Raw genomic sequence first — 15,734 nt, forward strand, 5'->3', positions numbered from 1 at the left:
TGGTAATTAAAAAAAAATAAAAACCGGATATACACAGACTGATCCCAGAATGCGACATACGGTGGTCACTATGGCGGGTTTTAAACATTGTGTACGGAGGTCGTTATCCGGGCGGATGTAAATATCCTACCAGCAGTAAGGTAGGGCAGGTGGAAGGATATGTGGCGGTACAATTAGTATACACACCGCCATCTCGTCAACATCAATCGAACTACGAGAAGACCGATGTGGTATTGACATAATTGTAGTGATAACGCATTATCACGCTAGATGGCGATAGACGATACTGGCTTGCGACAGCAGAATTTGCGCGACGTGCAGCATATACAGGATCATTTTGACATTGCGTTACTAAATGAAACTACATACTCGTCTTCACCTTTGCTGATATTGTGCCAAAAATGACGTTTCGAAGACTGCACCCTTCATGGTCGCAGAGCGGACTGAGAGACTGCTGTCACGGGGTGTAGGTAGTCCGATAATTAACGTACCAATATCTACCTACATTTTACAATTTAAGTAAAACATTTTGAAATTACAGAAATCTTAATTCCCGCATACGATCATTTTGACATTGCGTTAGTAAATCAAACCTCATACTCGTCTTCACCTTTGCTGATATTGTGCCAAAAATCATCCATTTATAACTAATATTTTCACCAAAAATCCTGGTTTTAGTTTTCAGATTTTTTGATCGTTTTGTAGTATAATGCAAATATGGCGTGTGTGTGAGTGTATTTTTGACTGAAAGTATGCTGTTGCCACTGTGATGAATTTTCTTAGAGTAGTAGTAGTGGCTTTAGGGCGCGTAAAATTAAAATTACTTTTTATTAATATTTATTTTGTTTGAAACTTACACTTTTTTATTTTACGTCTTCGGCTCAAGTAACTTATTGTAAAGTGTTATTTCCAAGTAGATAAGTATGTGGTTTCATTATGTACTTAACGCAATGTCAAAATGACCCTGTATACTACCTCCGAATAGGAACCGTCGGAGGGGCTGCAGTCACAAGCAATATTTGCCTGACTGGGAATCTTTCCCTTCCTTAGAGACGCAACCATCTATTACTTACAGTGTGGCGGCAACTTTTACACCGCTAATAATATGATATGTACCTCTTTAGCATCACTAGTCGTCTGTTTGGAGTTGTTCTGCGTTGATGTGCTAGCGTTGATCTCTGGCGTCGCTTTTATCGTCGGCGCTTGCGCATTGCTTTTTTGGACGTTTTCACTCTGTAACAAATGTAAAAAATATATATATTAATTTGAATATTGGGGTTTGCATGATTTTTACGAGCAACCCAAGTAACAGCTAATTTTTTTTCTCACACACATCACAATCAGTCATTACAGAAGTATTCCAATGCGACTATGTGGGGTAACTATCATTAATTTAAAATTTGAAGAGCACCTGAAGAGAATTCCTATTCCATAAGTCTGTCGTTATATCTTGTGTATAAAATATAAATTAAGTATGATAGTGCTTACACCACAAACATAATTTCGACAAAAGTAACAGTAACTGACTATTCCTGTCAATGCAAAAATTGTCAGTGGTAAAATGTTCGGATGTTTGTTAGAAATAACCTTAGAAATAGCTGAACAGATTTGGATGTAATTTAACACAAGGGTAGACCATGCTCTGAATTAATAAATAGATAAATTCTTCCCACAGGAAATAAGTGAATTTTTTACGTAGATGGCGCTGGAGTCGTACCGATATCGCTATGGTTCCCTATATTTTGGGACTTCTACAACGGAAAAGTCTTTCACCCGAGCGAAGCCGCGAGCAACACCTTGCAAACAATAACTCACAGTGGTGGCCTCAGTGGCGTTGCTGGTGGTGCTGGTGCTGGTGGTGGTGGTGTTGGCGCGGCCCTGGTGCTGCGTGGCGAGCGCGACGGTGAGCGTGAGGTCGCTCCACATGGCGGCGCGCGCCCGCCGCGCGCACGCGCCGAGCTGCCGCACCGCCTCCGCCAGCTGCAGGATCGCTGCGGCCACACGGTACTGTTAGCTTATGTTGTTCATTGTGGTTATTATTTCACGAGTGCTAATTGTAAAAGTAGTGGGGCGTCTTCGTGGATCAAATAATCTATAGGTAGGATCAATTTAGCTGATAGTTCCTAATAGTTGATCATTTAATTGCTTTCGGGAATAGTCTATTTTATGATGTAGAAATATGAACGACGAGATAACGGTAATACTATTTATTTAGTTCATTGTTTACAATCGTGCGTACACTGCACTTGCACACGCCGGACTGACGTCGGTCTCGATACATGATCCATTCTGTTCCTACAATCATTTTCCAGTGATCGTCTTGAGTCGAGGTTCATAACTCGTTAGTGGGTTGTCCTCAGGTCGCTTAATTTTCAAGGATTGCGAGCACCTAAAGCGATCACTCAAAAGTGCTATGTGTTTGTATAAGCTGGCTCTTGTCAGGTTAACAAACATTTGACTCGTCAAAAAAATCCGGTAGGTAATGGTTTGCTTTGCTGTGCTTCTGGCATTGCTTTAAGTCTATTGGTAACGAATGTTGCTCACCATCATCTGGATCGCTTGTTCGTTTGCTCAATAAGGCAATAAAGAATAATTATAAAGAGACTTTCCCGCCCTCAAACCCACCACTACAACTCCTGTAAGCCAGGATCAGTAGTGGCACGCATTACGACACCGAGAAGTGAAACTCGGCGAGTCTCAGGGTAAACTAATCCGTCTTTATCCCGCAACGAAATTAATCAAATAAAAAAATAGGGAAGAGTTCGTAATATTCATTATCCTCTGCCTTCAATACAAAGAGGGAGACAGATAGGGTTGTCACCTTTTTTTTGAGCAAATAAAGTACATCGGTAAATTGAATATGGAAAGAAAAGTACATGGTGTCAAAATAAAGTTCAAATGATTTCTTCTCTGTCTCAGATAGACAAAAAATGAAAGTGGTAGACTCAGGATCAGCAGTGTCACTCATCATGACACCGAGCAGTGAAACTCGGCGAGTCTCAGGAACAACTAATTTGTCATCCCGCAACGAAATTAACCAAAAAGAAAAATAGAGTTGGTAATATTAATTATCCACTTCCACACAGCAAAGTGGGAGAGAAACAACAAATGTGTAAGTGAGTGGTGTGTACTGACGGTCGGCGCGGCCGCGCTCGCGCGCGTCGCGGTGCGGCGCGAGCTCGCGGCGGCGCGCGGCCTGCACGGCCACCACGGCGCCGCGCCACGACACCATGGCGCCCTCCACCTCGCCGTGCGGCGCGCTGCACGACACACGTCATCATTTACCATTAAGGTTATAGCTTAAGGTCCATTTTTCATACATTTTGTTTCACCTTTAATCTGGGTAACTAAACAAGTATTGACAAGTAAACAATTTAAATTCACGTCTAGTTAGTGATTTGTTCTCGCAGTTGAAAGAAAAACGATAAAAATTAATACGACGAAATTTTAAAGGCCGAAATATCCATGCATATTAATTATTTTTACGTTTTTCTTTCAACTGCGAGAATTATAGCGATTGCCTCAGAGGGTCGAAGAAGACTATTGATTGAAGAATACTAACCACTTGAAATAAATAAATACTAAATAGCGCGATAGCCTAGTTGGGTGTGGAACGGACTGCCAAGACAAATGTCCGCAAGTTCAAATCCCAAGGCCACACACCTCTGACTTTTCTAAAAAATCATGTGTGTATTCTTTGTGAATTTATCATTCGCTTTAACGGTGAAGGAAAACTTCGTGAGGAAACCTGCACATCTGAGAAGTTCTCTATAGGAATTTCGAAGGTGTGTGAAGTCTACCAATCCGCACTAGGCCAGCGTGGTGGTCTAAGGCCTAATCCCTCTCAGTAGTAGAGCAGGCCCGTGCTCAGCAGTGGACAAGTATGTAATTCAGGGCTGATATTATTATATATTATTAACCACTTGAAATACTTACATGTCGACCAAATTCTTGAGATCCTCCCGCCACGTAGAAGGGTCGAAGGTAGCCGGGTCGATACCTGTCTCTTTCTCAGTCGCCACGTTCTCTTGTCCACGCTTGAGGACCGTGATCTTCGGGTCTTCGGATTTGTTGGGTTTCTTGTTTTGCGCCACGCACACACTCGCCCGTAATGTTTCCATCTTGCCCATCAGAGTTAATACCTGGAATAATATTTTTTAATTAAATATAATGGAGGCTAACATCTTAAAGTTTTCTGAACTTGTCTAAACTAACCTGAAAATAATCGTATGGCGAAGGACAAGGCAAAGATATGAAATTAAGACATTACTATGCCTAGGTAGCCATGACCAAGATCTCTCACTTCAAACTTACATTCTATACAAATTGATAATTACTACCCAACACGTCGACCCTTGTGGGGCAAGGTAATTATGGTCGAATTAGAGAGGGATTTAACAAAACATTGATAACGACTACCCTACCTTAGTATGCTCTCTGAGCATGTCCACGGTGAGCCTGTCGACCCTGGTGGGGCAGGGAGGCAGGCGCGGGACGGGGATCGAGTTGGAGGAGGAGACGGCCCGGCCAGGGTAGGCGAGAGCAAGCCTCGCCTCAGTTCGTTTGCGCTCCCGTTCCAACTGCCTCCACTGTTCGTAACATGCATCTAACCTCGCGTGTAATATACTTGATGAAGTTGCTACACCACTGTGAATAAAATATACATTAAAATAACTAGCTTTTGCTCGCGGCTTCGCCCGCATTAAGGAGTTTGCCGAGATAAAAGTCCCGCCATATATATACCCCGAGATAGAAAGAAGCCTATAACCTTCCCAGGGTCTTAAACTGTCTCCATAGAAAAAAAAACAAAATACCGTTCAGTAGATTTTGAGAAAATCGATAACATACAGGCAGAAAAGGGGACTTTGTTTCATAATATCTATAGACTGTGTATAAAAATAAATATTGTTTTAAAATTGGAAACTACGAGTACATATTGAAACGCTCAACAATGTATAATTATTTAATAATATGTAATAATTATGTACATGTTGTATATTTTTTTATCATGTAAATTAAAAATTTATTTATTATATTGTATTTCGTATATTTGTCACCTTGATTTACTTTGTAAAGAACTCAAATTAATATACGTTGTTCCTTACCGCATGTTCCTCATGGCATAGAAAGGCGCTAGGAGCGGTAGATCCAGCATTGGAGATGGTAACACTGGAGGCGGCACCGGAGGGCTTGGACCTAGTAACGCTCCGAGACCTGTAAGAAATCGGGATTTTGGAATTTGTAATTAAATGGCTGAAGTTAACATCGTATCAAGAGGAACTTTCCAGATAAAAAAAAAATGACTTAAGAAAACTCACTGTGAATAAACCTAAAGAATATTATAGAACAATTGGTGAAATAAATATGATTGAATTCTCGAATTTATAATTAAAAAATATATTACCAACTAAAAGAAACAATTAACTCACCAAGACCGAATGGCGTATTCTCGTGCAAGAACGAAACATCTACATTCAACTGATTAGGCGGCGGCCTGTTCCTCATCAACAGGCTCATCTGTCGAGCCAACTCATGGTTCTGTCGCATCAAAGCTGCCTGTTGCATGTTGTCTCTACCAACATTATCAAAATTCCTCTCATTCATGCCGTTAGGTTGGTAGCCCTCGCGCGGCATCATCTGATTCATATCGCGTCGCATGAACTCATTCTGATGGAACCCATTCGGCTTGTACACCGAATTCTGTTGCTGATTCTGGAAATCATAATTCTGATTCTGCCCCATCGGACTTCTTTCACTCATCTGCATCATTTCGTAGAAATTCTCGAAATTCTTATTCGGATAGTTCCGATAGAACATTTTGTTTTCATCGTTCATTTTGTTGAAATCGTTCTGGTAATTTAAATCCAACGGCATCTTGAAATCCATGTTATTTATCGCGTTCTCTTCCCTATTCCTATCTAGAGATATGTTCAGTTGGTTTAGATACGACAATATTTCCGTCTGATCTTGATTCTGCTCCTTATACGGAAACCTTTGGTTGAAATCGTAGTTCGAATTGAAATTCATGTCCAAGTTCAGACTGTTGGGCCGCGAGAAGTTGTTCGCGTTGAACATATTCGTCTCCGGCATCGAATTTCTTTGGTTAGGTTCGAAGTAGTTGTAGAATTTATCGTCGAATTTGGGACTCGTGAATTGAGCGCCGCCGATCTCTTGCGCGGCGAGTCTCAAGAGGTTTAGTTGTTCGGGCGTGACGGTCTCTGTGGTGTCTGCGACAGGTTCTATGCCCAGTAGGGTATTAACGTCGTTGTCTGGATAATTGACGAAGCCGTTCGTGTTATAACCGTTCGGCATGTTGAAATTAAAGCCATTTTGATCGTTTTGAGTGTAGTTGTACAAGTTGTTCTGGTAGTTATTGTATGACGGTGGTATGTATGAGGTGTTTCCTGTATCGGTTTTTGGGTATGAGCTCTGTATTGAGCTTATAGCTTTTTCCGGTGGTTGTATAGGGCTGGAATGGAAATTCTTTGATGAAATATTTAGATACTAATCCTAATAAATATTAAATTATCAAATTACATGAAATCAGTGATTTGGGAAAGTCTAATATTCTTGAGTATTTGATTAAAAGCATTGCTGTTGCTCTGGCCTTAATTGGTGGTGACCTACTAGCCTTTTTACCGTTTACTAAACATAGCTTTTGCTAAATTATACGAAAAATATACGTCACCATAAGTTGTTCTACTGGTCGTTATTTTCCCTAAATTCCACTTCACTTAATACCAAACGAAATGGAGCTACGTGAGATAAAAAAAGAACTTACCCGCCCCCTTCTGAGGGTCCGGTCTCATCGAGTATCTTCGTGATGAGATCTCGTACGATCGAGTTTTCTTCCATAATGCGTTCCGACTGAAACAATACACCACCTATATTGTGGTCTAACTAATAATACTACATTGTAAACAAGGACGAAGGAACAGCTTGGCTGCGATTTTTAATAGATTACTTTTTTGGTGTTTTTTAATCTTTTTTTTTGGTCTAAGCAGGCAGCCGAGCCATAATCCGCTTGATGAAAAGCGAACCCGTCTGTGGACATTAGCAAGCAAGATGCAAATCAAAATCACTGCCTACAGTAAAGAAAGAAATCTTTAATATTTAGTTTCCGAATACTAGTGTAAACGAAAATTTACACTTAATAATATGTTAATTTGATTTGTATATTATAAAAGAAATTATGTGTGAAAAATATTGTGTTACTGTGTCACGACTCGTAACATTTACGTTGAACCAAAATTAATATTTAGTTAGGATTTTATAACGTAGGAAAAACAAAGAGTCAGTTAAAGACTTTAATGCGGTAAAGAAACTTTTGAAAAAGTCGTTTTTGCATAACAATTTAAAACACTTTTTTTTTCACCTAATTAATTCTATAAACCACGATTTACATCGCGTCTTTACGCTATATTCGTACGATTCGTACACATGCGTACGACATTACATTGATGCGTGCGTCCGCAGCCCAAGCGTACAAACTCACGTCGCACGAAATAAGAGAAGTGTATCGCACGTTTTTGTACACGTGCAAGTACGCAAGATCTATTTAAAGCGACTGGAGCCAATAGAGCCTCGTTCACTCTCCACAGTCTGTACTAAACTCTATTACTTTTGCATATGTCTTTTAATTTCTAATACATTACTTACAAAAACATCTTGACTTTTTTAAATAATAAATTTGATTTGTAAATATAAGCATTTCAATTTCTTAAAAGTAAACTTAAAAAGAACATATTTTTTTTTTAAATTTGGCACTTAAAGCACGTCCTGGAACTTAGGCTACTTTTAGCCTCAAAAAGGTTTTATACATCTTATATTTATATCCGGCGAATTTCGATTTCAAATCTGTAACAGTTTCTGCTGTCAACTGCTCACCGACGATAATACCAATTCAATTTAAAAACCACATTTACCTTTTAAAAATGAATACCTCGTACATAATTTTATTTTTCACAAGTCAAGAAGAAACCCCACAAATTCACTTACGCACTTTGAAATTCTGAAAAACATTGCGTTACGTAACTAAGCAATGACAAGTCAAAATGATGTCAGAAAACATAAAAATGATCCTAACAAATTTTGAACTATGACACACCATGACTACATATAACCATAAATTGCGGTGAAATGTATAATACAATATAATGTGTTTTACTATCTTCTTCCTAAAATGTGTATAGCTATTTATTAATAACTCTATTTGGTTCGGAGCTTTCCCCGCAATGTTATTTGGTTTATGACAAACATATTTTTAATAAAGTGGCCTAGGTCATAAAATAGGTTCAGATGTTTAACGTAACGAACGAGTTATTTTCGCATTTACATACAATATTAAAATTGTTGCTTAATGTATTTCCATATGGGGTAAACGAGTTCTTGAGTGGATACCACGGCTCGGCAAACGTAGTGTAGGACGCCCTCCAGCTAGGTGGAGTGACGATCTGCGAAAGATCGCTGGTAAGAACTGGATGCGACAGACAGAAGACAGGGTAAAATGGCGCATATTGGAGTAGACCTATGTCCAGCAGTGGGCAAAGATATAGGCTGATGATGATGATGAATGTATTTCCCTTTAAATTGTAATACCATCAAACCCAGCCGAAACAAGCCATTGATAGTAGACTAATATGTCTACGGCTTCCCTCTACCACTATTGACCGATTTCTAAAAAGATCTTAACCGATACCAACCAGTTCATACGTAAAATTAGACCAGCCAAAATAATGCTGACGTGCTTACAGATGACGTATATTGATTAGTTCATTCTGACCATCGACGTTTTTTTTAATGCCTTTGTAGGCAAACGAGCGAGCGGTCCGCCTGATAAGCAGCATACGCTGCCCATAGACTAAAGCAATGCCAGAGGCACAGCCAAGCCGTTGTCTAGTTGGAGGTTAAGATTGTATATTGGAAGCCTTTAATAATATATTATCATCATAATTTCATCCGGGAATCGTCCACTGCTGGACATAGGCCTCCTCCATTGAGCGCCACAGCGACCGGTTCTGGGTCGCCCTCATGCATCGGACTCCGGCGACCCTCACTAGGTCAGTCCATCTCGTGGGGGGCCTTTAATGATTACTGTGTAGTACAAATCAATATTAGACACATTATTATGTGATATTATAATGTGGTATTATAATGTGGTGATGTTAATAATGTGGTATTGATAAGCAATACCTAAAACAATGCATCTGGGACGGAACTATTGTTTAGGATGTGTCGGGTCAGACAAAAAAAAATGTTAGTGGGCCTGACGGTGACATTACCCCATCTCACTACTTAGATTCGTACGATTTTTTATCGTTCGAATTCGTATGTTTACTTACATATAATTTTTAAACGATTTCCCATCTTTCGTATATTAATAACTGTGACTAACTTTAAATTATGTACATTAGTAAATTGCTTACCTATAAGTAGATTATATAAGTAAAATTTATACATATATAGCGCCAACCTTAGTAAAAGTATACTATGAATATTATTGTAATGGCTATTAAGTTTAGTTTAAGTTTCGGAGCTCTGGTGGTTCGTTTCGCCATTCAACAAGTAGGTACCAACCGAACTGTTAATTCACCAGCTAAATTGTGTAAATTGTTACACCGGATATTCTTTGTCTGAATTTTACAATGACACTACATTCACGCACTATTTGTCTAGAAATCACTTTGATGCTAGCACCGTGAAACCGGTGGTCATGGCTTTCTTAGATTGGACAACTTACTTTATGATTTTTATGGCCTTGTTTGGACAATATTGGAATGTATCCGATATGGAAATAGACTCACACCCTAGCACATCATACGACATGGTTACTATGACCAAAGAGTATAGTTCTCGTCACTACGTACCTCTTAACGCATTACAAGATAATAATATCGGTATAGTACTATAAATTTATTAAAAAAAAATTGATGAAATTGCGACCGATTTAAAGACATAAAATTCGAGATCACCGAGAGAAAAAAGGCAAAAATTAACAACGAACGTTAGTTGTTTTTCCTCAAAGCTTGATTACAAATAATCCGACAAAGCAATTAGCACAAGTTTATGTACCTATGTAGGTGTACTGAAGACTTGCCAAGCAAACTGAGGCTGAAATGTGTTTTATTTATTTACCTAGAGACATTGATTTAGATTTATCGGAATTGAACTTTCTTGTGGTAAATATAACCCTATCGTCCTTCCAATACCTTTTAATCAGAACATTTTAAGCTCGCCAGTTGCGTAGTCTAAAAAAAAGTATGTACCACCGCAATATTTATTTCTGCTGCGACATTGTACAACTACTGAGGGACAACCTTAGGGAGAGGCGAATCGGGCAACCACCCGAAGCCTCACGCTTACAGGTGCCTCGCGGTGCCTTGAAGGAACATTTTTACGACGAAACTGTTAAAACTGGGAAACTTTTTGGTTTGCTCCAAAGTTAGCTAGTGTGATTGTTGTTTTGTTTTCGCCTGGGGCTTCGGGTCGTTTAAGTCCACCGAAACTAATCTACAGATTCAGTTGGAAAGACCATTGCAAGACTTAACGTCTAATGTCGCAGAGTGGAACAGATTGGTAGGTGTCTGGGGCCGACCGAAAATCCGATACCCAGTTCAGTGGCGGTCTAAGCCGATCCAAGACTCGGGACGAGTGGAAATCGGGAAAAATGAACTCAATTAAATTCGGTTCCTTATTTCAACTGTATAATAATAATAAATAATAATATCAGCCCTGTATTATATATTTGCCCACTGCTGAGCACGGGCCTCCTCTACTACTGAGAGGGATTAGGCCTTAGTCCACCGCGCTGGCCTAGTGCGGATTGGTAGACTTCACACACCTTCGAAACTCCTATACAGAACTTCTCAAATGTGCAGGTTTCCTCACGATGTTTTCCTTCACCCTTAAAGCGAACGATAAATTCACAAAGAATACACACATGATTTTAGAAAAGTCGGAGGTGTGTGCCCTTGGGATTTGAACCTGCGGACATTCGTCTTGGCAGTCCGTTCCACACCCAACTAGGCTATCGCCGCTTTATTAACTATAAGTAATAACTTATTTCAACTGTAAGTAATAAGAAAGTTGCATGTTATGCCATGTGTTATGTTAAAAAAATCCGGTCGATGATAAAAATTCAGTTATCACAAAATTATCTTACATTCATTAATATTTAGAGAAAACAATAACAATTCCGGCTTTATAAATTCCCTAATTGATTTATCACTAATTTAACACTTGTTTGGATTATATAAAATTGATGAAAAAAAAAACATATTTTTATACTATACTTTGATTTAACGCGTTCAGAAATATTGCTCAATTACTTTTAAACTTTATCATTAATATGTAACCGTATTCCTGAATAATACATACTACTTTTTATAAAGTTAAATGCAGGTGCATAGTATTAGATCTGAATTCTCATAATACCTCGAAATTAATGGCTACAATGTCATTTAAACCTAAACAATAAACATTCTTAGGTAAACATTGGTAAAAATAGATAGTTCCAGATACACTAACGTGATAGACTCTCACAACCAAGAAACTTATGTCAGTCCTAAGTTTACAATTATATTTAATGAATTAATACTGCATGTTAATCTATCGTTATTAACATCAATAATCTGATTCAAAATAATATCATGACTAGTATTAGCATGATCATGTGTCTATTTAAAAATTGATAGGCAGAGATGCCAGTATTGGACACTTCAATGGCCTGCGCATATATTATGACTGAATACAGCACAGATTTTTTTACTGTCAAACTATTATAGACATTGTCTTCATAGAAAATATATTCAAAATCAATTGACACTATAATAAATTTCTGAAGACTTAGGAAAAAATATGCTCCTTCAAATATGCCCCAAATCTATTGTGTTAGAGGGAAAACCATTCCCATGTTGGGTAAAAATTCCCAGGCAATTAATTGTAATTAAAACTGAAAAATAACTTTTGTTTTTAATTGTACTCTATAAATGTATTATCAACTAAAGGCAAAGTATTATCAAAACCACAAGGAAATTTATATTGTAAGTACCTAAAAACCGCATTTACATTGTTCTATTATTGTCCATTAAAAATAAGGGTTAATCCAATTTGTATCAACTCTTCCCATTTTGTAATTGGGTTAACCGTTACTATTGTTCCTTAACCTTATGATTTCACAGGAAAACCATACCTAATTTCTTTATGCTGTTGTGACTGCGCCAACGCATTTAACTGTTACTGTTGTGTATAAGTTTCAAGGACATTGAAGCCAGTGTAACTACTGGGCATAATAAGACTTAACATCTCATGTCGCAGGGTGGCGAGTGCAGTGGAATACCAAACAATACTACTAATTCATGGTGTTGTATGGTGTTTCTACTGTTTATAAGCAGTCATATCGCTTACAATCAGGCGAATGGCAGGCTCATCTCATCATACAACTACATTAAAAATGTTTAAACTTAATTTTAACAGACATTGCTTCACTTGAAGATTATCAAAATAATATCAGCCCGCTACAGTGGAAGTATAGTGTCTGACAAGAAAGTAAACAATAAATTTTTCTAACCCTATTTTTATATGGGTAAAGTGAGTCCGCAGCTAGTTATAAGTGGAGTAGGTTTAAAACCGAATATCTACTGATAGGAGGTGTTTACCCTTTCGCCATTCGCCACAATTATGCTGGCCTGTATGTATTTGTACATTGCCTGATCCGGCATTGTGAGAGACTTATGTTAGCCACTATTGTCGATTTTCCGATCCTGCGCATGGTGATCCCTATCTGGATGGATACTTATATTCTACCTCTAATAATCTTATCCTACTCTCTCTCCCTCTTATATGAACACATAAAATAGACATCAGGGTAATCGATTAGAAAACAATTCAATTTAATTAACTGACAGTTGACCGTCAATAGTGATTAAACAAAAAAAACTATGAGCATAAATTATTCGATTCCCAATAATTTTCCAATCAGATTCTTATATGACACTAAAAATATAAAGAGTAACCAGTAAATAATTATTAAATTATAGACCACAGAATTTATAACATTACCAACTATAAACTATTTGCAAAATAATTTAAGATCATATATTTCACACTAAATAGTTATTCCAAAAATCAAAATTAATCAAGTTCAAAGAGAGACATGATAGTATAAAAACTCAAATTATTTAACCTACTTAAAAAAGGAGGAAACTACTCAATTTGTCATTTATATTGTTATGCAGCAATCATTGTTTGTTGCATGATTTTTGATATGAATTAAACACAGTACAATAGAAAACAAAATAGAGAATTGGTAAAATGAAAGAACATGTACCAGAATTAATATTTCTATTGATTAGTCTTTAAATAACTTCCATAACATTGTAAACAAATTTTAACAAGTGTATTTACCAGTGATTCACACTCAGATCAAATTTGTTAGTTCTGCAGCCTTATAAAAAGTTGTCGAAATGAGGGACATTATATAAAACTTGTATCTCTTTTTAACAACTAAGCAAAAAAAATAATTATGTGTCTTGTTTCGAAAAAGGCTATTTTTCTTGTTAACCTTATAACACACAAAATAAGACCTTTGACATTTAGAATATTTTTTATCATTTTACTTATTGTGATATTTATTTTTCAGCATAAAGAGATGAAGAAACCAATGATGATATGATGTTTTTAAGTAGCCATTTGCCTGGAATTAACCCCTCTAGGGGATGAAAGACTAAATGATTTAATAGCCAAACAGATACAATGCTATAATATGGGATATTCCTGTGTTATTAGCACATCTGCCTACCTCTTTAGAGTTAAAGATGGATGTATATGTCCACTGCTTGATTGACATAATTTTCTACACTCTACAGATTTTTGCAGATTTAATATAAAAAAAATTATTTTGCACTATAAATAGATTAGAGATGTAATTAATGGTGCAAGAATATGACATTTTTTGTGAAGGGAATGTCAGGAAACCAGCTGAAGGACATATGACCAATTTTGACATACAAAATGTATGAGACTTTTTACAATATTGTCGTAAGAAATTATATTTTTTTCGCGTACAAATCAAACCGTAATGATTTAAATGACAGATATTGATGCATAACTTTATCATAGTTGTTTTAACAGCACTTCCAATCACCAAATACAGTAAGCATATTGATGTAAAGTAAGTCATAACCAAATGCGTATTTATTTTTGTGTCATCACATGAACGTAAAAATAGTATATTTATGAATGTTACCTTGCTATGTTGTCCTCTAACGTGCAAACTACATAATTCTAAAAATATTATGTGCATTCTTTGATGTCATCATACAGGGGACGAAAAATATTACAAACACCACTGTACAACATCACTAACACAATATTATTCACACACATTACGTAAACAACGCTTGTAATGTCCACAAATATCCATAATAGGCACTTTTCACGAAAAATAATCAACAAATACACCCGGATTTCGGGTCAAATTGACAGTTCGACATTTACAGCACCAAATGAAAATTGCACTTTACATTAACACTTACCTGATCTGTATCATTTTCAACAGTTTTGTACGCATTACCTATGTGACATAAATCACTGAAGGCCATTTAAATTATAAATTTGTTCCTTGCCACGATACATACGAGCTTACTCCGGTGCTAAGCCATTTTTTCATTGACCTACATGTGTATAAAATTATACGTGCTTACTCGAAACAGTGTTGCTGCTACTTCGGCATGTTTTGCGTACAAACCGATTAAAATTTGTCTTCTAATTGTAATAAAAAATGTCACAAGTATAACTTACATTAAACATTGTAATTTTTCAACTTATTAAATTATATTTTCTCACGAAAAGTATTTTTTTACAAAATTCCCGCCTTTTTAATTATCTTGCCATGTATTTTTTTTTCTATTCAGCCAGAAATAATACAAATTAAAGTTTAACAAATTAACAATTAGATTATATATGTACATAATGAACTTTATTCATATTATACGAATTCTATACAGCTTCAAAAGTCATAATAAGGCTTTTACACTATGTTCCGATTTTTACAATAAAGATTGTATTTTGGCATGGCAATCTTAAAATGACATTTGGCCCCACGGTTGACTTTCAATAACAAAATAAAATGACATATATTTAGAACAAACACGAGCCTGAAATGTTTGTTTAATAAACCCATGTTTTAATTTTAAAAACAGCCTATTTTGCCTATATTTAAAATATCATAAAAAAATGATTCATCTTAGTGTTACTAGCCCCATCTATCATATTTTACTATTATTATTTTACTAGTTAAAGTTTTAGGAAAAACGTTAATAGATGACACTACTTTGCAACTTACAGTATACTATACATTATACTGGGAGCTGATAAACAGACATAAGAACAAAATTCTATCTAGGTAAATAAAATCAGTATTACTATTGCATAAAGCTGATGAGTTCGTTGGTTTGTTTGAACGCGCTAATCTCAGGCATCTCACATCTACTGGTTCAAATTGAATAATTATTTCTGTGTTAGATAGCCCATTTCTCGAAGAATGCTATAGGAATGCATAATAAGTATATTATAAAACAAAGTCCCCTTCCGCATCTTCCAGCCTATCTGAATGCGATGAACTCAAAAACTATCCAATGGATTTCGATGACATTTGGTATGGTGATAGTATGAGACCCTGGGAAGGACATAGGATATTTCCTATCCCGGGAAAATATAGCGGGATTTTTATTCCG

General features: G+C 36.7%; 1 protein-coding gene across 2 annotated transcripts in view; it reads right to left on the reverse strand.

The window, feature by feature from the left end:
• The window catches only part of LOC115442303 (meiosis-specific coiled-coil domain-containing protein MEIOC), a 30,355-nt gene extending 15,638 nt beyond the window's left edge, over window positions 1-14,717 (reverse strand). The window contains exons 1-9 of one of the 2 annotated variants that reach the window (XM_037443078.1): window positions 14,535-14,717; window positions 6,782-6,867; window positions 5,430-6,469; window positions 5,106-5,214; window positions 4,425-4,647; window positions 3,937-4,142; window positions 3,136-3,260; window positions 1,816-1,991; window positions 1,117-1,233 (exon numbers count right to left, since the gene is read on the reverse strand). In XM_037443078.1, coding sequence (XP_037298975.1) covers window positions 1,117-1,233; window positions 1,816-1,991; window positions 3,136-3,260; window positions 3,937-4,142; window positions 4,425-4,647; window positions 5,106-5,214; window positions 5,430-6,469; window positions 6,782-6,867; window positions 14,535-14,600 — 2,148 coding nt within the window. In that variant the 5' untranslated portion in view covers window positions 14,601-14,717. Of the gene's footprint in view, window positions 1-1,116; window positions 1,234-1,815; window positions 3,261-3,936; window positions 4,143-4,424; window positions 4,648-5,105; window positions 5,215-5,429; window positions 6,470-6,781; window positions 6,868-14,245; window positions 14,494-14,534 lie in introns of those variants that run through there. The other variant, XM_037443075.1, reaches the window with a different exon arrangement.
• Between the last annotated feature and the right edge of the window lie 1,017 nt (window positions 14,718-15,734).

This window comes from Manduca sexta, chromosome 5 (genome assembly GCF_014839805.1).
Source record: "Manduca sexta isolate Smith_Timp_Sample1 chromosome 5, JHU_Msex_v1.0, whole genome shotgun sequence".
NCBI classification, from domain to species: Eukaryota; Metazoa; Arthropoda; class Insecta; order Lepidoptera; family Sphingidae; genus Manduca; species Manduca sexta.